Here is a 25,193-nt window from a genome sequence, read left to right as displayed (position 1 = left end):
CACAAACTGTTTTTGCAGAGCTCGTCTGCACATGTGTTCGCACTTTTGCTAAGCTAAAATACGCTCCCCAGTGGGCAGTGGCATAGCGTTTGCACGGCTGCTAAAAGTATCTAGCGAGCGATCAACTCGGAATGACCCCTATGGTTTTGCCCATTAGAGAACAAATATGCTGCTGCGATCAGGTCTGAATTAGGCCCTCAGTGCACTTGCTAGACATGGAATGAACATGCTTTGCATATAGATAAGCATAGAATAATCGCACTTCAAAATATATAAAAAAGGTTATGTTTGCTTTACACAGAGTGTATATAGCTATCAGGGCCAGTACTAGACCTTGTGGCGCCCGGGGCAAAAGATTCCTTTGGTGCTCCCCTCCCTCCCCCCCCCCCCGACAGGAAAAACAGAGTTAGTGTGCGCCGAAGGAGTACGCAAAGAAATAGGGTCGTGGCTTCATATGAAAGGGCCGTGGTCACAGTTATGCCCCCTGTAGTTATGTCCTCAGTAGTTGTGCCCGCATGGATTTGCTCCCAGTAGATTTTCCCCCTGTAGCTGTGCCCCCTGTAGATTTGCCCTCCAGTAGTTGTGCCCCCTGTAGCTGTGCCCCCTAGTACACTCCAGCACCGCTCCTGCTTCCCGACCGTTGCTGCTCCATCTCTGTCCGCCCACTCCTCTCTATGAGAGAGATGTCATGACGTCTCTATCATGGCTGCACCGCACAGACACTAGAGGTCAATTATGACCTCTAGCGTCTGACAATGGCGCCGGCCGCAGCGGGCACCCACACAGACCACGGCTCCTGCTGCAGCCGGAATGCGGGATGCGGGTGGGCGGCAGGCGCCTGCCCTGCTTGCCCATGCCTAAGTCTGCTCCTGATAGCTATGCCCAGGGCTGGACTGCCCATCTGGCACTTTTGGCAAATGCCAGAATGGCCGACAGACAGGTGTGCCAGTCCAGTCACTGAGAAACCGAGAAGGCAGCACACAGTGCAGCTACTGGCTCTCTGTTTGTGCCCCCCGCTGCCTGAAAATGGGGTCGTGCCATGAGTCCACACCTCCTTGACCCGGGCACGGCACACCCCTCCGCCGAGCGTGCCTTTGGCGCATGCACGAGGATGCCAGGGCCGAATTCTGTCCCCAGTCCGTCCCTGGCTATGCCATATATTAAACACAGAATAAAATTCCAGTACTAAGAAAAAGAAAGCTATACATGCTGATTAACTTAAAATTAATATGGTCTACATATATTAAAAAGAAAAAAGAATCCAAAGACAGATGTGGGCACTGATTAGTTCAAAATTACCAAAAATAATATTTTTAATTTTAAAATTGCCAACCACTCTTCTGGCTGCCCACAATGGTAGACCTGGGTATCCACTGTATTAAATAGAAGAGGAAAAGATACTGTATAATGTGGGCGCTCGGAAGGGATAATAGTGCAACAGCTGCTGGTTTTGTAAATATATGAATTTATTGGTAAAAAAATATTTCTAAAAATAGACACTGAATGGCTGAATGCCTCAACATTACATATACACATTTAAATGAAAATAAAACATGTAAATGAAAAAAAGGACTGTGTCCTAAAACTCGGAACTTGCTGGTACTTATACACTAAGCCTATTAGATGTTAGGTTTTTGCATGCATAAGTCGGCTGTTAATGGCTACAAAGGGTTAAAGCATATTGAGCTCAATTGCAAGTTGAAAAGAAAAAAAGCTGGTTAGTGCTTGATAGAGCCTGTTAATACTTCACCAATGCAGAGCTGATAAGAGGAATGTTCAATGGTAAAGGCTAGTGATGATATCAAATGGACGAGGTCTACATCTGTCTAATGTCCATGGAGCTTACTTGATCCACTGGCTGGCTTGATAGCAGACCGCTCAGCGGCGGTTCCTTTAGACAAGACTGCTGTTGGTAATAATGCAGTATGCTGACAGCCGTCGCTGGACCAGGGTAGGGACAGAGACAGAGTGTCCAGAGCGCAAGTCCAGGGTAACAGGGGACGCTATGATGCCGCGTTCGGGGCTTCCGGCTGCGTTCCACAGTCGTAGATAGATCACCTGATGAGTTTCTCCGCCTCCAAAGTGGGCGGTTTCATCAGAGGTATATTAAAAAGTAAGATGAATTATTCGTAGCCAGAAATGGCATGAACAGGCAAATATGGAGTTTGGTACAAAATGAATAAGCTCTAACTATGGTTAGAAATATCATGAACTTATTAAACTTTCAAAATGTGGAATACAGTTGTTTATATGATAGACATAGAGTAAACATATTGTACTTGCTAGCCATATACTAAACAATCAAATATGCTATATTGGAGTCACTGGAATATCTAAGAATAGATGGGGAAATGCACTATATCAAAAATATCCTTTATCTCAGCACTTGTTTGCACTGTATGTTTAATGTTATATGTATGCATTTTTGTCATAGGCATGCGCAGGACATTTTATTAGGGGGCGCACGATTAGAAGGGCGTGTTTAGCACCGCCTATTGGGCATGTCTAACACCACCTAATGGGCGTGTCTAGCACCACCTATCAGGCGTATCTACCACCACATATTGGCACTCAATGCAAACTAAATAATATAGAGAATTGATGCATAGATATATATTATATATATATATATATATATATATATATATACACACATATAAAATATTTTTAATACAGTATATTTTACATTTGTATATTTTATTACCATAGATTATATCCTAATCTCTCGAAATATATATTGATATTGAATTTGGACTTGTCCTTCTCCAAGAGGAACGCTCTATTCTGTGGCGTTGGCACATGAGAGCGTGAGTGGGAGCATGACATCATCACGACACATCCCACAGGTTAGAGGAGCTGGGAGTAGGATTACGTCACTGATGCTGCACCATACAAATGAATGACAGCCAGACTGTGCAGATGGGGTGGCGGGCGGAAAGGGCGGGAGGACAGAAATGAGCACACTCTGCGATCGCCGATAATGTAGCAGCAGCAGGTGTGTGTGAGGGGGTGACAGACATTAGGGGGTGCCTGTGCGCACCAGGCACCCCCCCCCCTGCGCACGCCTATGATTTTTGTATTGTTTTGAAAATAAGTTTTCAAGTTACTGTATTTCCTATTTTTTTTTCCAGATTCTGTGACAGAAGTTAAAACAGAAATTTATGTCACTAGTTTTGGACCTGTTTCGGACACAGATATGGTAAGTGTTCTTTCCATCTTGGTTTTCTTTTATAAAGTGTTAAAAACAATGTTTAAAATATACACTCAGTGACAGATCCAGAGGGAGCAATGGAATGGGTGAATAATTTTGCATAGACCAGTCTATTTCTTGTTACGATCTGGGAAGTATATCTGGATAGAAAGTTGATTGGAATGATCTAGGGAATGTATCTGGATGGAGTGTTACACAAGGACAGCAATCCTCAAGTCTCCTGCATTCTAAAGCTTCACCTTTAGCAGCCATCTTTCCTAGGTGGATTAAGTCCCCCCGGTACTCAGATGCCCCCAGGTCTTCATGTGGACAAAGAAACTATTGGAGGCTGGGCAAGTGCAAGGAAATATGCTGGAGTAGAACTAGAGATGAGCGGGTTCGGTTCCTCTGAATCCGAACCCGCCCGAACTTCAGGTTTTTTACACGGGTCCGAGCAGGCTCGGATCTTCCCGCCTTGCTCGGCTAACCCGAGCGCGCCCGAACGTCATCATCACGCTGTCGGATTCTCGCGAGGCTCGGATTCTATCACGAGACTCGGATTCTATATAAGGAGCCGCGCGTCGCCGCCATTTTCACACGTGCATTGAGAGTCATAGGGAGAGGACGTGGCTGGCGTCCTCTCCGTTTAGAGAAGAGAGAGACACAGTATTTTGGGGAGCATTATTAGGAGGAGTACTACTATACTGTATACTACTATACTACTTGCTGAAGTGATATTTATACTAGATTAGATAATAGATAGTGTGACTGTAAGTGTATTATCTGACTTGTGGGGGAGACACTGACAGTGGGGAGCAGTTAGAGTCTGAGAGCAGGACTCAGGAGTACATATAACGTACAGTGCACACTTTTGCTGCCAGAGTCAGTGCCACACTGCCATTGTTGTGACCACACTGACCACCAGTATAATAATATATTTTGTGATTGTCTGCTTAGGACTCGGAGTACTAGTTGCAAGTTGCAACGTGACCTGAAGTGACCACCAGTTTAATAATCAATCACCACCAGTTTAATATATATATATATATATATATATATATATAATTGTATATAATATATATATATATATATATAATATTGTATACCACCTACCCGTGGTTTTTTTTTTCATTCTTCTTTATACATACTACTATAGTAGCTTACTGTAGCAGTCTGCGGTGCTGTGCTGACCTGACAGTGTCCAGCAGGTCCGTCATCAGTCATTACATAATAAATATATATAGTACCTGTCCGGCTGCAGTACTAGTGATATTATATTGATTTCATCTCATTATCAATAATTTATCATCCAGTCTAGACTCTATATTAGCAGCAGACACAGTACGTTAGTCCACGGCTGTAGCTACCTCTGTGTCGGCACTCGGCAGTCCATCCATAATTGTATACCACCTACCCGTGTTTTTTTTTTTTTTCTTTCTTCTTTGTACATACTACTATAGAGTATAGTAGCTTACTGTAGCAGTCTGCGGTGCTGCTGAGCTGACAGTGTCCAGCAGGTCCGTCATCAGTCATCATTACCTAATAAATATATTATCTACCTGTCCGGCTGCAGTACTAGTGATATTATATATACATACATATATATATTGATTTCATATCATTATCATCCAGTCTATATTAGCAGCAGACACAGTACGTTAGTCCACGGCTGTAGCTACCTCTGTGTCGGCACTCGGCAGTCCATCCATAAGTATACTAGTATCCATCCATCTCCATTGTTTACCTGAGGTGCCTTTTAGTTGTGCCTATTAAAATATGGAGAACAAAAATGTTGAGGTTCCAAAATTAGGGAAAGATCAAGATCCACTTCCACCTCGTGCTGAAGCTGCTGCCACTAGTCATGGCCGAGACGATGAAATGCCAGCAACGTCGTCTGCCAAGGCCGATGCCCAATGTCATAGTACAGAGCATGTCAAATCCAAAACACCAAATATCAGTAAAAAAAGGACTCCAAAACCTAAAATAAAATTGTCGGAGGAGAAGCGTAAACTTGCCAATATGCCATTTACCACACGGAGTGGCAAGGAACGGCTGAGGCCCTGGCCTATGTTCATGGCTAGTGGTTCAGCTTCACATGAGGATGGAAGCACTCAGCCTCTCGCTAGAAAAATGAAAAGACTCAAGCTGGCAAAAGCAGTAGCACCGCAAAGAACTGTGCGTTCTTCGAAATCCCAAATCCACAAGGAGAGTCCGACTCCAATTGTGTCGGTTGCGATGCCTGACCTTCCCAACACTGGACGTGAAGAGCATGCGCCTTCCACCATTTGCACGCCCCCTGCAAGTGCTGGAAGGAGGACCCGCAGTCCAGTTCCTGATAGTCAGATTGAAGATGTCAGTGTTGAAGTACACCAGGATGAGGAGGATATGGGTGTTGCTGGCGCTGGGGAGGAAATTGACCAGGAGGATTCTGATGGTGAGGTGGTTTGTTTAAGTCAGGCACCCGGGGAGACACCTGTTGTCCGTGGGAGGAATATGGCCACTGACATGCCTGGTGAAAATACCAAAAAAATCAGCTCTTCGGTGTGGAAGTATTTCAACAGAAATGCGGACAACAGGTGTAAAGCCGTGTGTTGCCTTTGTCAAGCTGTAATAAGTAGGGGTAAGGACGTTAACCACCTCGGAACATCCTCCCTTATACGTCACCTGCAGCGCATTCATAATAAGTCAGTGACAAGTTCAAAAACTTTGGGTGACAGCGGAAGCAGTCCACTGACCAGTAAATCCCTTCCTCTTGTAACCAAGCTCACGCAAACCACCCCACCAACTCCCTCAGTGTCAATTTCCTCCTTCCCCAGGAATGCCAATAGTCCTGCAGGCCATGTCACTGGCAATTCTGACGAGTCCTCTCCTGCCTGGGATTCCTCCGATGCATCCTTGCGTGTAACGCCTACTGCTGCTGGCGCTGCTGTTGTTGCTGCTGGGAGTCGATGGTCATCCCAGAGGGGAAGTCGTAAGACCACTTTTACTACTTCCACCAAGCAATTGACTGTCCAACAGTCCTTTGCGAGGAAGATGAAATATCACAGCAGTCATCCTACTGCAAAGCGGATAACTGAGGCCTTGGCATCCTGGGTGGTGAGAAACGTGGTTCCGGTATCCATCATTACTGCAGAGCCAACTAGAGACTTGTTGGAGGTACTGTGTCCCCGGTACCAAATACCATCTAGGTTCCATTTCTCTAGGCAGGCGATACCGAAAATGTACACAGACCTCAGAAAAAGACTCACCAGTGTCCTAAAAAATGCAGCTGTACCCAATGTCCACTTAACCACGGACATGTGGACAAGTGGAGCAGGGCAGGGTCAGGACTATATGACTGTGACAGCCCACTGGGTAGATGTATGGACTCCCGCCGCAAGAACAGCAGCGGCGGCACCAGTAGCAGCATCTCGCAAACGCCAACTCTTTCCTAGGCAGGCTACGCTTTGTATCACCGGTTTCCAGAATACACACACAGCTGAAAACCTCCTACGGCAACTGAGGAAGATCATCGCGGAATGGCTTACCCCAATTGGACTCTCCTGTGGATTTCTGGCATCGGACAACGCCAGCAATATTGTGTGTGCATTAAATATGGGCAAATTCCAGCACGTCCCATGTTTTGCACATACCTTGAATTTGGTGGTGCAGAATTATTTAAAAAATGACAGGGGCGTGCAAGAGATGCTGTCGGTGGCCAGAAGAATTGCGGGACACTTCCGGCGTACAGGCACCACGTACAGAAGACTGGAGCACCACCAAAAACTACTGAACCTGCCCTGCCATCATCTGAAGCAAGAAGTGGTAACGAGGTGGAATTCAACCCTCTATATGCTTCAGAGGTTGGAGGAGCAGCAAAAGGCCATTCAAGCCTATACAATTGAGCACGATATAGGAGGTGGAATGCACCTGTCTCAAGCGCAGTGGAGAATGATTTCAACATTGTGCAAGGTTCTGATGCCCTTTGAACTTGCCACACGTGAAGTCAGTTCAGACACTGCCAGCCTGAGTCAGGTCATTCCCCTCATCAGGCTTTTGCAGAAGAAGCTGGAGACATTGAAGGAGGAGCTAAAACAGAGCGATTCCGCTAGGCATGTGGGAATTGTGGATGGAGCCCTTAATTCGCTTAACCAGGATTCACGGGTGGTCAATCTGTTGAAATCAGAGCATTACATTTTGGCCACCGTGCTCGATCCTAGATTTAAAACCTACATTGTATCTCTCTTTCCGGCAGACACAAGTCTGCAGAGGTTCAAAGACCTGCTGGTGAGAAAATTGTCAAGTCAAGCGGAACGTGACCCGTCAACATCTCCTCCTTCACATTCTCCCGCAACTGGGGGTGCGAGGAAAAGGCTCAGAATTCCGAGCCCACCCGCTGGCGGTGATGCAGGGCAGTCTGGAGCGACTGCTGATGCTGACATCTGGTCCGGACTGAAGGACCTGACAACGATTACGGACATGTCGTCTACTGTCACTGCATATGATTCTCTCAACATTGAAAGAATGGTGGAGGATTATATGAGTGACCGCATCCAAGTAGGCACGTCACACAGTCCGTACTTATACTGGCAGGAAAAAGAGGCAATTTGGAGGCAATCGGCGTACGAGGTTACATCCAGAAAATGTGGAGAAGATGATGTTCATTAAAATGAATTATAATCAATTCCTCCGTGGAGACATTGACCAGCAGCAATTGCCTCCACAAAGTACACAGGGAGCTGAGATGGTGGATTCCAGTGGGGACGAATTGATAATCTGTGAGGAGGGGGATGTACACGGTGATATATCGGAGGATGATGATGAGGTGGACATCTTGCCTCTGTAGAGCCAGTTTGTGCAAGGAGAGATTAATTGCTTCTTTTTTGGTGGGGGTCCAAACCAACCCGTCATTTCAGTCACAGTCGTGTGGCAGACCCTGTCACTGAAATGATGGGTTGGTTAAAGTGTGCATGTCCTGTTTATACAACATAAGGGTGGGTGGGAGGGCCCAAGGACAATTCCATCTTGCACCTCTTTTTTCTTTAATTTTTCTTTGCGTCATGTGCTGTTTGTGGAATGTTTTTTGGAAGGGCCATCCTGCGTGACACTGCAGTGCCACTCCTAGATGGGCCCGGTGTTTGTGTCGGCCACTAGGGTCGCTTATCTTACTCACACAGCTACCTCATTGCGCCTCTTTTTTTCTTTGCGTCATGTGCTGTTTGGGGAGGGTTTTTTGGAAGGGACATCCTGCGTGACACTGCAGTGCCACTCCTAGATGGGCCCGGTGTTTGTGTCGGCCACTAGGGTCGCTTATCTTACTCACACAGCTACCTCATTGCGCCTCTTTTTTTCTTTGCGTCATGTGCTGTTTGGGGAGGGTTTTTTGGACGGGCCATCCTGCGTGACACTGCAGTGCCACTCCTAGATGGGCCCGGTGTTTGTGTCGGCCACTAGGGTCGCTTATCTTACTCACACAGCTACCTCATTGCGCCTCTTTTTTTCTTTGCGTCATGTGCTGTTTGGGGAGGGTTTTTTGGAAGGGCCATCCTGCGTGACACTGCAGTGCCACTCCTAGATGGGCCCGGTGTTTGTGTCGGCCACTAGGGTCGCTTATCTTACTCACACAGTCAGCTACCTCATTGCGCCTCTTTTTTTCTTTGCGTCATGTGCTGTTTGGGGAGGGTTTTTTGGAAGGGCCATCCTGCGTGACACTGCAGTGCCACTCCTAGATGGGCCCGGTGTTTGTGTCGGCCACTAGGGTCGCTTAGCTTAGTCATCCAGCGACCTAGGTGCAAATTTTAGGACTAAAAATAATATTGTGAGGTGTGAGGTATTCAGAATAGACTGAAAATGAGTGTAAATTATGGTTTTTGAGGTTAATAATACTTTGGGATCAAAATGACCCCCAAATTCTATGATTTAAGCTGTTTTTTAGTGTTTTTTAAAAAAAACACCCGAATCCGACAAAAAAAATTCGGTGAGGTTTTGCCAAAACGCGGTCGAACCCAAAACACGGCCGCGGAACCGAACCCAAAACCAAAACACAAAACCCGAAAAATTTCCGGCGCTCATCTCTAAGTGGAACCCACTTGACACAGAGTGGGTTAAGGCTGGACAGACTGGCACAAGACCAAGAATACCAAAAGACAAGAACAAGACAAAAGAATAATGAATTAATAACAAGGTATGGTAATAAGGTAAATGTCCTAATGAGACATCTGGGTATTGAGAGACAGAGAAGGAGTGATGCACTAATGGTAATAGCAACAGGGAAGTAGACAGGAGAAAAGGCAATAACAGACTAACAGGCTGGGTAATCTAATTAAAGAGACAGGCAAGAAGCATAAATCAAATGGAACATTAATAGCAGGGAATGCTCTGATCTCACAGTGGTTGCTACTGGTAACAACAGAAATGCATGACAATAGAATACAGACAGGGAGAGCAGAACAGACATACAAACATAGAATGCTCCAGGCCAGTGGATGTTACTCCTGGCAACCGCAGTACCAACACAAAGAAGCAGAGAAGACTGAGACAAGGAATTGTTCAGAGAACAGGCTAATACTGTAGGACTGTGACAATGTACACAGATAAACAGACCAGAGAGATACTGTAGTGGAATGGGACTGTGGTAATAGAAACACATGTGGTGGTATACAGTATGTAAAGGAGCTGTATGTAAATGAAATTAAACTGGATAACAGAAAGACCAAGATACGGACAAGACAAAGAACAGGTATAGTGTGGAGAAATCCCTACTGCAGCTAAAGCCAAGACAGACAGGAACCAGACAAGACTGGGTTTGGCAAGGACACTTTAGCACAGGATCACATAGGACAAGAATATCAAGCAGATCGCCAAATGCTCATGCAGCGAACAGGATCTATGACCAGCAGGGAATAATGGGCAGACTGGGAATATAAAGGGAGTACTAACCAATGGCAAGGTTCAGTACAGAGAAGCCCACTTTCATTACTAACTCAGTGCAACTGTGCTGCTGCACATCCACCATACTCCTGACTTTAACAAGAAACCACATGCTGGAGTAAGGAAATAAGGCATCTCCCAACACGTGTGCTGCTACAGCAATTAGACAGAATAGAGCTGCAATTAAACTGACAGAGTAGCAGACAATACATGTAACATTTCTATAGTCTGATTGGTAGATGACTAGTGCAATCCACCATTCAAAGTGCCACTGTGGCTACATCTTGCATATCTGTGCATGAGAATCTTACAGAGGATGCTACTTTGGCTGTTCCAATGTGTTTTTAATGCAATCAGAGTGCTTGGGCAGGATATTCAGTTTTTTTCTCAGCCAAAAGTCACCAGAACCCACCATTCTGAAATATTTTTGCATGGGCAAAGAGAGGAAAGGATATACAAGATCAACATAACCATCCCACCAAAATGCAATGAACAACACCCTCTCCTGAGCATTCCTCAACAGTGCACGCCATAGTAAAATATTCCATGGTGGGGCATAGCACATCCCTCTGGTGGTTACACACTCTAGTACCTATGACCCGTGCTCTACCAACAATTTTCCGGAAACAATCTTTAGAGACACTGGTTCTTGTTGACAAGAAAGCATCATGCCATTGCAGCACATATATAGCTGCACATTCATGCTACAAATCTCCTTTTTTGTACCTCATAAGAAGGGTACTCTATTGAACTCTGATTAGAGATGTGCAGCGGACACTTTTCGGGTTTTGTGTTTTGGTTTTGGATCTGGATCCTCGCTCGTGTTTTGGATCTGGATTGGTTTTGCCAAAACCACCCTTTTGGATTTTGATTTTGGATCTGGATGATTTTTGAAAAAAACATAAAAATAGCTAAAATTACGTAATTTGGGGGTTATTCTGACCCTACGATAATATTAACATAAATAACATTCATCTCTAGTCTATTCTGAACACCTCACAATATTGTTTTTAGGCCTAAAGGTTGCACCGAGGTCACTGGATGAAAGTAAGCAACACAAGTGGGCGGCACAAACACCTGGCCCATCTAGGAGTGGCGCTGCAGTGGCCGACAGAATAGCAGTTTTAAAAACTAGGCCCCAAAGAGCACATAATGCAAAGAAAAAAAAGAGGTGCACCGAGGTCGCTGGATGACTAAGCTAAGTGACACAAGTGGGCGGCACAAACACCTGGCTTATCTAGGAGTGGCACTGCTGTGGCAGACAGGATGGCAGTTTTAAAAAACTAGGCCCCAAAGAGCACATCATGCAAAGAAAAAAAAGAGGTGCAAGATGGAATTGCTCTTTTCCCTACCACCCACCCTTATGTTGTATAAACTGGACATACACACTTTAACAAACCAATCATTTCAGTGACAGAGTCTGCCACATGACTGTGGCTGAAATGAATGGTTTGTTTGGGCCCCCACAAAAAAAGAAGCAATTAATCCAACCACCAAAAAAAAAGCAATTAATCTCTCCTTGCACAAACTGGCTCTACAGAGGCAAGGTGTCGTCCTCATCCTCCGATTCATCACCCCTTTCAGTGTGTAGATCCTTATCCTCACAGAGTATTAATTTGTCCCCACTGGCATCCACCATCTCAGGTCCCTGTGTACTTTCTGGCAGCAATTGCTGGTAAAGGTCTTCCTGGAGGAATTTATAATTAATTTTGATGAACATCATCTTCTTCACATTTTCTGGAAGTAACCTCCTACACCGATCGCTGACAAGGTTACCAGCTGCACTAAACACTCTTTCGGAGTACACACTGGAAGGGGGGCAACTTAGGTAAAATAAAGCCAGTTTGTGCAAGGGCCTCCAAATTGACTCTTTTCCTGCCAGTATACATACGGACTGTCTGACATGCATACTTGGATGCTGCCACCCATATAATCCTCCACCATCTTTCAATGGTGACAGCATTATATGCAGGCCAGAAAAGAAGTTTTTAACCAAAAAGTGCGCAATAAATGTCACAGTAGGCAGCCATTACACAATCAAAAGGGAACACCACATCCCTAGAAGTACTGGAACAAAGAATTTTTTTTATGTGTACATAGGCGCCTTGTGTGACAAAGATGACAAATGGCATGTGTTTATAAGTAAAAACACACTTTATTACAGAAATATCATAAAAACATATACACACATATATGAGATATATTGCACTGATCCCAAATAGTTCTCACCCTCTTTTGGATTTGCGGTGGGCAGATGGCTTTTATAACAAAAAAGCAATCCAGTCCCGGTGGAATTCAGATGGCACCACCGCAAAAATCTTTTCTTTCCCTTAAGAGGCAGAGTAGGGAGTCCAGCAAAAAAATCACAGGCAAATATCCATACCGTCCAAACGACGCGTTTCGGAGTGCAATCTCCTTTTTCAAGCTTGGATGACATGGATCATATAAACCAGATATATATACCCTTATCAATTAACATAATCAGTATAATTGTGGCCATTTCCGTTTCCGGATTCATCAACCGGAAGTGACGTGTGCGTTTCATTCTAAACTTCCGGTAATTCCATTTACTAATCTCCTTTTAAAGTGCATGGTGCAGATTAACCCTTGTATGGGTTATCAAGCATACAAGAGGCTATTCGTACTGAAAAGAAGAACACTTTTATCGATGCTCCACGATTAATGAAGACGCGCTATACTTCCGTTTTCGCTGACCGGAAGTGACGTATGCGTTCCACCGCTGCGTTCCATATCGTGGCCATTTTAAAAAAGTCCTCAAGTTTAATCAGGAAGTGGGCATACATTCCATTGTAGATCGTCATATGGTAGTAATCTTAATAGAAAAGGGATCATTTTCACTTTCAGAAGTTTGGTGTTTATCTTCATATATAGATTTTGTATAGTACGGATAATTTTGATGCCATATCTCCTCAAACCTTCCTTTGCCGTACTTTATATTCCGGGCCAGTCCATCCCTAATACCGGGAGATAGGCATCCTTGTATCTCCATAATTATCCTCATACCCATATTTGGTTCAAAGAAAAAGAGAGAGGAAAAAAGGTGAACAATTAGAGAGGGTTCCACATAAAATTATAAAATATTAAAAGGTAGATGATAAAATACAGGGAAGTAAAACATTTAACGATCAGCTACTCTAAAAACCATCTTAACTCAAAATCTGAGTTATGTCCCTCAGGTTGCAAAGTATTCAAATTAAAAATCCACCTCATTTCACTCTGTGCAAGTTTCTTTTCTACATTTCTATGTTTCCAATTTCCCTTAATCAATTGGATGCCTAGGAATCTCTTTATTCCTTTTTCACATTTATTGTGAACCAAAGAGACATGCTCTGATAGCGGGTGGGTGTTAAGTCCTTTTTTAATGTTATACACATGTTCCGCAGTTCTTAGTTTTAGACTTCTCGTAGTCTTCCCTACATAGAGTTTACCACAATTACACTCTATGAGGTAGATTACATTACGTGAGTGGCAGGTGATGAATTCTCTTATTTTATATTTTTTCCCCCTACTTCAAATTGTGTCGTTTTTCTTTCTATTCCATTTTTTGTGGTTGATTTGCACATAAGGCACGTTCCACAACGATGGAATCCAATACTTCGTTCGCTCGCCCCTTTCTCATTTTTCAGCGAACTCTGTACCAGCATATTCTTAAGAGATGGTGCCTTCTTATAAATAAACCTGGGTTGGTCAGGTATAATATCACATAAGGTCGGATCATCTTTCAAAATCCTCCAATTTTTTCTAATAATGCCTTCCACCTTTTTGTGATGGGCTCCATATTTAGTAATATAGGCCCATTCGTACCGAGTGTCTTTTTCTGTGGGTTTGGGTTTTTCTTTCATAAGTTCTTTTCTATCTATAATATGAACTTTTTGTTTTGCAGTTTCCAAGAGGGATTTGGAATATCCCTTTCGAACAAAGCGTGTGGTCATTTCATCCGTTTGTTCATGCAAGGTGTCTATATTGGTGCAGTTTCTTTTTAGTCTTGTAAACTGGCCCAACGGGATATTTTCCAACCATCTTTTGTGATGTTCGCTCGACATCTCAATATAAGAGTTGGAGTCTGTTGGTTTTTTATGTGTTTTAGTACATATTAGCCCATTTTCTATGTATATGACCAGATCTAAAAAAGATAGGGATTCTACACTCTTATTAAAAGTCAATTCTATATTATACGTGTTTTGATTAAGACTATCGCAAAACAGATTTAATGACTCTTCCCCTCCCTGCCAGATAAAAAACACATCATCTATGAACCGCCACCAGCATACCAGGTTTGCCCCCAAAGAGGGTGAATGAATGACATTCATTTCCCAATAGGACATAAAAAAATTCAAATAACTGGGGGCAAACCTGGTGCCCATGGCGGTTCCCCTAATTTGAATATAATAACAACCATTAAAAACCAACAGACTCCAACTCTTATATTGAGATGTCGAGTGAACATCACAAAAGATGGTTGGAAAATATCCCGTTGGGCCAGTTTACAAGACTAAAAAGAAACTGCATCAATATAGACACCTTGCATGAACAAACGGATGAAATGACCACACGCTTTGTTCGAAAGGGATATTCCAAATCCCTCTTGGAAACTGCAAAACAAAAAGTTCATATTATAGATAGAAAAGAACTTATGAAAGAAAAACCCAAACCCACAGAAAAAGACACTCGGTACGAATGGGCCTATATTACTAAATATGGAGCCCATCACAAAAAGGTGGAAGGCATTATTAGAAAAAATTGGAGGATTTTGAAAGATGATCCGACCTTATGTGATATTATACCTGACCAACCCAGGTTTATTTATAAGAAGGCACCATCTCTTAAGAATATGCTGGTACAGAGTTCGCTGAAAAATGAGAAAGGGGCCAGCGAACGAAGTATTGGATTCCATCGTTGTGGAACGTGCCTTATGTGCAAATCAACCACAAAAAATGGAATAGAAAGAAAAACGACACAATTTGAAGTAGGGGGAAAAAATATAAAATAAGAGAATTCATCACCTGTCACTCACGTAATGTAATCTACCTCATAGAGTGTAATTGTGGTAAACTCTATGTAGGGAAGACTACGAGAAGTCTAAAACTAAGAACTGCGGAACATGTGTATAACATTAAAAAAGGACTTAACACCCACCCGCTATCAGAGCATGTCTCTTTGGTTCACAATAAATGTGAAAAAGGAATAAAGAGATTCCTATGCATCCAATTGATTAAAGGAAATTGGAAACATAGAAATGTAGAAAAGAAACTTGCACAGAGTGAAATGAGGTGGATTTTTAATTTGAATACTTTGCAACCTGAGGGACATAACTCAGATTTTGAGTTAAGATGGTTTTTAGAGTAGCTGATCGTTAAATGTTTTACTTCCCTGTATTTTATCATCTACCTTTTAATATTTTATAATTTTATGTGGAACTCTCTCTAATTGTTCACCTTTTTTCCTCTCTCTTTTTCTTTGAACCAAATATGGGTATGAGGATAATTATGGAGATACAAGGATGCCTATCCCCCGGTATTAGGGATGGACTGGCCCGGAATATAAAGTACGGCAAAGGAAGGTTTGAGGAGATATGGCATCAAAATTATCCGTACTATACAAAATCCATATATGAAGATAAACACCAAACTTCTGAAAGTGAAAATGATCCCTTTTCTATTAAGATTACTACCATATGACGATCTACAATGGAATGTATGCCCACTTCCTGATTAAACTTGAGGACTTTTTTAAAATGGCCACGATATGGAACGCAGCGGTGGAACGCATACGTCACTTCCGGTTAGCGAAAACGGAAGTATAGCGCGTCTTCATTAATCGTGGAGCATCGATAAAAGTGTTCTTCTTTTCAGTACGAATAGCCTCTTGTATGCTTGATAACCCATACAAGGGGTAATATGCACCATGCACTTTAAAAGGAGATTAGTAAATGGAATTACCGGAAGTTTAGAATGAAACGCACACGTCACTTCCGGTTGATGAATCCGGAAACGGAAATGGCCACAATTATACTGATTATGTTAATTGATAAGGGTATATATATTTGGTTTATATGATCCATGTCATCCAAGCTTGAAAAAGGAGATTGTACTCCGAAACGCGTCGTTTGGATGGTATTGATATCTGCCTGTGTTTTTTTCGCTGGACTCCCTACTCTGCCTCTTAAGGAAAAAAAAGCTTTTTGCGGTGGTGCCATCTGAATTCCACCGGGACTGGATTGCGTTTTTGTTATAAAAGCCATCTGCCCACCGCAAATCCAAAAGAGGGTGAGAACTATTTGGGATCAGTGCAATATATCTCATATATGTGTGTATATGTTTTTATGATATTTCTGTAATAAAGTGTGTTTTTACTTATAAACACATGCCATTTGTCATCTTTGTCACACAAGGCGCCTATGTACACATAAAAAAAATTATTTGTTCCAGCATTATATGCAGGGACAGTAGACATTTCAGTAATTGTTGGCAGGTCCTTCAGTCCGGACCAGATGTCAACACTTGCTCCTGACTGCCCTGCATCAATGCCAGTGGGTGGGCTTCGAAATTTTATCCTTTTCCTCGCAGCCCCAGGAGGAGCTGTTGACAGGTCACGTTCCGCTTGAGTTGACAGTTTTCTCACCAGCAGTTCTTTGAACCTCTGCAGACTTGTGTCTGCTGGAAAGAGAGATACAATGTAGGCTTTAAACCTAGGATCGAGCACAGTGGCCAAAATGTAGTGCTCTGATTTCAACAGATTGACCATCCTTGAATCCTGGCAAAGCGAAATAAGGGCTCCATCCACAAGTCCCACATACTTTGTGGAATCGGTCCATCTTAGCTCCTCCTTCAATTTCTCATGCTGCTTCTGCAAAAGCCTTATAACGGGAATGACATGACTCAAGCTAGCAGTGTCTGAGCAGACTTCACGTGTGGCAATTCGAAGGGTTGGAGAACCCTGCACAACACGGAAATCATTCTCCACTGCACTTGAGTCAGGTGCATTCCCCCTCCTTTGACTATATCGTAGGTGGGTGTATAGGCTTTAATGACCTTTTGCTGCTCCTCCATTCTCTGAAGCATATAGAGTGTTGTATTCCACCTTGTTACCACCTCAGGACCAGTGTACTTTCATTTTAACAACTGCACGCCTGAATTTTTACAGCATACAGGAGCAGTGTGCTTTTATTTTAACAACAGCTGCACCCCTGAATTTTTACAGCATACAAAACTGGGCCAGCACCCCTGTATTTTTACAGCATACAGGACCAGTGTGCTTTTATTTTAACAACTGCACCCCTGAATTTTTACAGCATACAGGAGCAGTGTGCTTTTATTTTAATAACAGCTGCACCCCTGAATTTTTACAGCATACAAGACTGGGCCAGCACCCCTGGATTTTTACAGTATACAGGAGCAGTGTGCTTTTATTTTAACAGCTGCACCTGTGAATTTTTACAACATACAAGACTGCGCCAGCACCTCTGTATTTTTACAGCATACAGGACCAGTGTGCTTTTAATTTTTAACAACTGCATCCCTGATTTTTTACAGCATACAGGGCCAGTGTAATGTTATTTTAACAGCAGCACCCCTATATTTTTACAGTGCCTCTGCCCCCTGTACAACACAGTGACAGCCAGGACAGCAACACCCATATACAGCTGCAGCACTCCTAACAGCACATGAAACACCAGTGACAGCACCCCTAACAGCACAGGTACACCACAGTGACTGGAGCAACACCCCTACAGAGCACACGCTAACCCCACCTGACGCCACCACCCACAGAGAGACAGAGGTCTGTCTCCCTCACTCTCCAAGAACGGACTGAAAATGGCGACGACGCGCGGCTGTTTATATGTGATCCAAAACCCATGAGAATCCGACAGCGGGATGATGACGTTTTGCCTCATTCTGGTTTCCGAGTCTGGCGGGAAGTCCTGAGCCGGACTCGGATCCAGGCTCGGATCAGGATGTTTGGGGGGGTTGGTTCTCTGTGAACCGAACCCGCTCATCTCTAATTCAGATATAGTGATTTTGGAGGCTATTGGGGTACACTGAACTCATTGTCATGTTTGCAGAATCAACTTGAGAGGACATGTACTTTTTGATGTGGCCCTTTTTCATGGAAAAATCCATTAGAAGATGGGTAGATTGTGGCCATAAAGCAGTGGTGTATGAGGACAATCTGTATGCTAAGACATTTAAACAATGTTCTATATGTACTGATGTGCCAAATGCATACCAAGAAAACACATTCCCAACACCATTGCAACACTACCACCAGACTGAACTGTTGAGACAAAACAGGATTAATCCATAGATTTATGTTGTTTACACCAAATTATGAATTTAACAACTACATATTGCAGCAGAAATCAAGATTTTCCTGATCAGGTGACAATTTTAAATCTTAACTTGTACATTTTTTGTTGAGCCTTAAATGACTGTAGCCTCAGACAGGAGAGGAAGCCGGTATTGTCTTCAGCTGCTGTAGCTCATCATCTTGAAGGTTCAAAGGGGGTCATTCCAACCCGATCGCATGCTGCAGTTGTTCGCTGCGCAGCGATCGGTTCGAAATAGTGCATGCGCCAGCACCGCAGTGCGCCGGAGCATGCCAGTCAGTCGAAGGCCGTCATTACCTAGCGTTTCGCATCTGCCTGATTGACAGGCAGAGGTGGTCGCTGGGCAGGAGGGATGGCACGGCGACCTTTTTCGGCAGGCTTGGCTGGACCGTGCGGGAGTTGGCCGCAGCGGCTGTGTGACATCACATGATTCTATTTTTTTGCCTAGGTAGCACCCCCCATTATAGAATATCTATACTAAGATATCAATTGGAACTTAAGGGGGCCGCTCTGTTATTATCCAACGACTTTTTCTCTGTAATAGTGCTTAATGCAGCTGCAGGCAGCAGGGAAGCGACTCTCCCGATGCCCGATTACAAGGTGGGGGGCAGCTCTTCAGATATACAGGCAGTGAGGAGTGGTGTGCCCGCAACCCATTGTATTACATTGTTTTAGTTGGTGCGACCGTATAGTAGCAAAACAATAGCCTGCTGGCGTTCTGTTATGTGCGTCGCGGCAATGCCTCACCAGCAGGCTATTTAAAGCAAAGATGTGTGAGGACCAGGGGTTAATGTAAGCCAGAATGGGGCGGAACTGCGTTCTGTCAGTTCCACTTTCAAGACGGAATGCAGTTCCGCCTCCTCCGGCTCACCTAACCCGATGTGTGGCCGGTGCCATAGGAGATGCCGGGCGCCCGCTGAGATTGTGTTACCAGCGGGCGCCCGGCTTTCTCTCCACAGTGGCAGCCGGAGGCAGGAGCTCAGTACTGAGCTCCAGCTTCTGGCACTGTCACTGTGAGCGGACGCCCAGAGGACTGCAGCGGTCGGACACGGGAGCGGAACTTGTTGAGTATTGTGATTTTTGTTTGTTTTTTTCCTTTGTGTAGCGGCGCATCTACTGGGGGCATCTACTTGGGGCAAACTACTGGGGGGCATCTACTGGGGAAAACTACAGTGAGGCATTACTTCTGGGGGTCATCTACTGGGGGCAAACTACTGGGGGGCATCTACTAGGGGCAAACTACTGGGGGGCAGTATTACTGGGGGCCAACTACTGGGGGCAAACTACAAGGGGGCAAGCTACAAGGGGGCAAGCTACTGGGGGCAAACTACAAGGGGACAAGCCACTGGGGGCAAACTACAAGAGGGCTAACTACTGGGGGCAAACTACACAGGAGGGCATTACTACTGGGGGCATAACTACAGGAGCATTACTACTGGGGGCGTAACTACAAGGACATTACTACTTTGGGGCATTACTACTGGGGGGCTAAACTACTGGGGAGCATTACTACTGGGGACATAACTACATGGGCTAAACTATTGAGGGCATTACTACTTGGGGGCATTACTACTTGGAGGCATTACTACTGGGGGCATTACTACTTGGGGGCATTACTGCTTGGGGGCATAACTACAGGGGCTAAACGCTAAACTACTGGAGGCATAACTACAGGGGCTAAACTACAAGGGGGCAAACTACAGGAGGGCATTACTACTGGGGCATTACTACTGGTGGCTTAACTACTGGGGCTAAACTACTGGGGGCATTACCACTGGGAGGCTAAACTAAAGTGGGGTAAACTACTGGGGTCATAACTGCAGGGGGATTACCACTGGAGGCATAACTACTGGGGCTAAACTACAGGGGGCTAAATGACTGTGACATTACTACAGGCAACAATACTACACAGGGGCATTACCTTTAAGGTTATTACTACTGGGGGCACTACTAATGAGGGCATTGTGTATTATGGGGTGCTACTACTGTTGGCATTATTACTATTGTGTGACCACGCCCCTTTATTTTTGAGGCCACTCCCCTTTTTTGCAGCACGCGCGCAATACCTTTATTGCATGGGCACCATGGGGAGAGGGGGTGAGTTCCACCACCTCTCTAGAGCCACTTTAAGCACTGGTGAGAACACATCTGTAGGTTCAGGGGAAATTTGAGGAAAAATGACTTCACAGAAAGGGTAGTGGACAAGTGGAATAGCCTTCCATTAGAGGTGGTAGAGGAGAAGACAGACGCTCAATTTAAATATGCATGGAATAGACATATGATATCTTTACAAATAAATAAGGATGAAATAAGGTTTGAGGTAAAAATATGGCTAAAAAAAAAGGGCAGACTAGATGGGCCAAGTAGTTACTTATCTGCCGTCAAATTCTGTGTTTTGTATGTTTAAGGTAACTTAAGGACCCCATACATCAGCAATCAATTGGGGCAATTTGGCATTTTGCAGATGATTGTGCAAATAAATCTGCAATATATGGGGTTTACAGGTCAATTCAGATTGTTAAATCAGGTTTTTCAACATGTTTAATTTCACAGACCAATTGGAGCTGTAGATTGCTAGTGTATGGTAACAATCAGTAGATTTGCACACCATTTCTAGTAAACTCTGCTGAAAATGATCTGCAATTAGGGGCGGATTGGCCATAGGGCTCACCAGGAAGATTCCTTGTAGGCTGTGACTGTGGGGCCTGTTTTGTGTGTTGTCATGTGGAACTGGGGCCCAGCCCACACATGACAGGCAGCCCTCTGCATACATAACAGGCAGCCCTCTGCACTCAGTATACTGCATTGACCCCATTCATTCTGTTATTCCATCTGTGCAGTACAGCAACTCTTCCATCCAGTGATGCTGCCATACCTCTTGTGCTGCACATATCGTCCCACTTGTACAAAATATTACAAGGCCACTGTTAGTTCCCAATCTGTCCCTGGTCTCAGACACAAGTGCAGCAAAAGATGCAAAGAAGGCCGCAATTGCATACAATCAGGCCATATAAGGAGAGATTCCATCCCTCTCAACAGACCTCAACAGACCCCACCCCCATTATGGTTGTTTCCATAAATTTCCCGGCTGGTTTTCCATCCCAATCTGGCCCAGTGTGCAAATCACTGAAAACTATCTAATGTATGGGTGCAGACTGGTGTATTGTTGAGTCTTTTTAAATTGAAGGGGACAAAAAATAATAATCAAAGAATCTGTGAATTGTTTATTTTTTATGATTACTGATATATGGGGCCCTTTAAATATAGATCACAATTCTTACCCATTCTGGTGTTTGGTTTAAGCAACAAAAAATCCTGTTGACCATGGGGGTAATTCTGAGTTGATCGCAGCAGGAACATTGGCCCTCATTCCGAGTTGTTCGCTCGGAGTTTTTCATCGCATCGCAGTTAGAATTCTCTTAGTGCGCATGCGCAATGTTCGCACTGCGACTGCGCCAAGTAACTTTACTATGAAGAAAGTATTTTTACTCACGGCTTTTTCTTCGCTCCGACGTTCGCATTGTGATTGACAGGAAATGGGTGTTACTGGGCGGATGCACGGCGTTTGAGGGGCGTGTGGCTGGAAACGCTACCGTTTCTGGAAAAAACGCAGGAGTGGCCGGAGAAACGGTGGGAGTGCCTGGGCGAACGCTGGGTGTGTTTGTGACGTCAGCCAGGAACGACAAGCACTGAACTGATCGCACAGGCAGAGTAAGTCTGAAGCTACTCAGAAACTGCTATCTCGTTTGTAATCGCAATATTGCGCCTACGTCGGTCGCAATTTTAATAAGCTAAGATTCACTCCCAGTAGGCGGCGGCTTAGCGTGTGTAACTCTGCTACATTCGCCTTGCGAGCGAACAACTCGGAATGAGGGCCTTTGTTAGCAGTAGTGCAAAACCATGTGCACTGCAAGGGAGGCAGATATAACATGTGCAGAGAGAGTTAGATATAAAATGTTATATACACTGCTCAAAAAAATAAAGGGAACACTAAAATAACACATCCTAGATCTGAATGAATGAAATATTCTTATTAAATACTTTGTTCTTTACATAGTTGAATGTGCTGACAACAAAATCATACAAAATTTATCAATGAAAATCAAATTTATTAACCCATGGAGGTCTGGATTTGGAGTCACACTCAAAATTAAAGTGGAAAAACACACTACAGGCTGATCCAACTTTGATGTAATGTCCTTAAAACAAGTTAAAATGAGGCTCAGTAGTGTGTGTGGCCTCCACGTGCCTGTATGACCTCCCTACAATGCCTGGGCATGCTCCTGATGAGGTGGCGGATGGTCTCCTGAGGGATCTCCTCCCAGACCTGGACTAAATCATCTGCCAACTCCTGGACAGTCTGTGGTGCAACATGGCGTTGGTGGATGGAGCGAGACATGATGTCCCAGATGTGCTCAATTGGATTCAGGTCTGGAGGGCCAGTCCATAACATCAATGCCTTCGTCTTGCAGGAACTGCTGACACACTCCAGCCACATGAGGTCTAGCATTGTCTTGCATTAGGAGGAGAACCCAGGGCCAACCACACCAGCATATGGTCTCACAAGGGGTCTGTGGATCTCATCTTTGTACCTATTGGCAGTCAGGCTACCTCTCTCGAGCGCATGGAGGGCTGTGCAGCCCCCCAAAGAAATGCCACCCCACACCATTACTGACCCACTGCCAAACCGGTCATGCTGGAGGATGTTGCAGGCAGCAGAACGTTCTCCTTAGTGTCTCCAGACTCTGTCTCGTCTGTCACATGTACTCAGTGAGAACCTGCTTTCATCTGTGAAGAGCACAGGGCGCCAGTGGCAAATCTTGGTGTTCTCTGGCAAATGTCAAACGTCCTCATGGAGTCTGTTTCTGATTGTTTGAGCCTATGCAAATTTGTGGCTTGCTGGAGGTCATTTTGCAGGGCTCTGGCAGTGCTCCTCCTGTTCCTCCTTGCACAAAGGCGGAGGTAGCGGTCCTGCTGCTGGGTTGTTGTCCTCCTACAGCCTCCTCCACGTCTCCTGATGTACTGGCCTGTCTCCTGGTAGCGCCTCCATGCTCTGGACACTACGCTGACAGACACAGCAAACCTTCTTGCCACAGCTCGCATTGATGTGCCATCCTGGATGAGCTGCACTACCTGAGCCACTTGTGTGTGTTGTAGACTCCATCTCATGCTACCACTAAAGTGAAAGCACCGCCAGCTTTCAAAAGTGACCAAAACATTAGCCAGAAAGCATAGGAGCTGAGAAGTGGTCTGTGGTCACCACCTGCAGAACAACTCCTTTATTGGGGGTGTCATGCTAATTGCCTATAATTTCCACCTGTTGTCTATTCCATTTGCACAACAGCATGTGAAACTGATTGTCAATCAGTGTTGCTTCTGTCAAAGTCGAAAAATATCATGATACATATCCCTTGTACTAACCCCTCATGCACATGCACGCTTCTCATGCACCTGGTCCCCCGTGCGTACACATACCCGCAAGTTGCGTAAGAGACGCTCCAGCGACTCGTGCGCATGATATGTGTATTTATGTCGGAGTTTGTGAGCGTGTAACGTGCGACTCGAACGTAGCATATTTAATCCAAATAGTGCATTTTGTAGATATTGTTCCCCTAGATCATGTCAGCGAGTAATGTTAGTTTAAACAGTTCCTGGACAGAGAGATCCATCTTTGCATGATAGGAAGGGTCAGATAAAGGTTGGTAGGTGATGTCTAGTATCCAACTGTAGGGTATTTTTAGGGTAACATTCCGGTGTTAGTTAGGAAAAGATTGCTTGCTCTTGCGTATAGTTATGTACAGAAGTAGATTATGAACATTAACTGTATTTGCTGTAAATTACACATGCGGCAGAATCCAGAGGATACCTCCCACCAGAGCAGTTGGAGAAGGACATCGCCTACCTATTCAAATCCACCTATGACCTTTGCTGTAATGTAGGGACACATCCTTGTGTCCAATGAACAATGAGATTACAGGGACCATTGTATTGTGAATGTATGTTGTGTATATAAAGACCACTGTTGCCTGGCCGGAGACTCTGAAGGCTTTCTCCCATATAGCTGAGGACTGGTCCAGGACGCGCTTGCGAACGATTCCCCACGTATGTATATTCTCTGTAGCCATTATTCTCTGTTATTCTGTTAGATTTCCTTGTTAGCCTGTAGTGTATAACTTGTATCTGTTTACCCCTTTTCTCTGAATAATCCGCTGCGGTGTTAGAGCCCAGTGGTTTACACAAACCAGTGTTGTGTTTTCACTTTTCTGCAAAGGGCTTTCTTAGCGTCTCAATCGCTATAAGGTGTATAGGCATTATTAAGGTTTTTAAGGTATTACATCGTTGCAGTACTAGACTGCTAAGGTTTAAAGTATAAGCACATCCCTACACTGTTTCATTACTTAAAGGTTTACTGTATATCATTCTGTGAGCGTCCGTGCCGCTCGTGTCTCACGCCCACGGCACAGCGTCTGTTACGCTACTAGCATATCAATACGGTACTCAGTACGCCAACAGCGTGCTTAGTACGAAGCATGAATCCGTGTGCGGACGTGCCACTTGTGCGTCGCGCCCATGGCCCAGCGTTTGTTACGCTAAGTGCGTACCCATACGGTACTCAGTACGCAAATCGCGTACTTAGTCCGTAGTGTGTGTAATAAGTCTAGCGGCCATAGCGGCTCCACGGTAATAGTGTATAGCTTTATGTTTTAAGGTAATATTTGACATTATCACTTCCTAAGTGGACAGTTT

General features: G+C 44.5%; 1 protein-coding gene across 2 annotated transcripts in view; it reads left to right on the top strand.

The window, feature by feature from the left end:
• Nucleotides 1-25,193, top strand: part of LOC134948776 (gamma-aminobutyric acid receptor subunit alpha-3-like) — a 995,050-nt gene that overhangs the window by 488,487 nt on the left and 481,370 nt on the right. For both annotated transcript variants that reach the window (XM_063936997.1, XM_063936998.1), the window contains exon 4: nucleotides 3,132-3,199. In XM_063936997.1, coding sequence (XP_063793067.1) covers nucleotides 3,132-3,199 — 68 coding nt within the window. The remainder of the gene's footprint in view (nucleotides 1-3,131; nucleotides 3,200-25,193) is intronic.

Source organism: Pseudophryne corroboree, chromosome 8 (genome assembly GCF_028390025.1).
Source record: "Pseudophryne corroboree isolate aPseCor3 chromosome 8, aPseCor3.hap2, whole genome shotgun sequence".
In the NCBI taxonomy this organism is placed as follows: Eukaryota; Metazoa; Chordata; class Amphibia; order Anura; family Myobatrachidae; genus Pseudophryne; species Pseudophryne corroboree.
The sequence above is the reverse complement of the archived record's forward strand: the minus strand, read 5'-3'. Positions and strand labels throughout refer to the sequence as shown.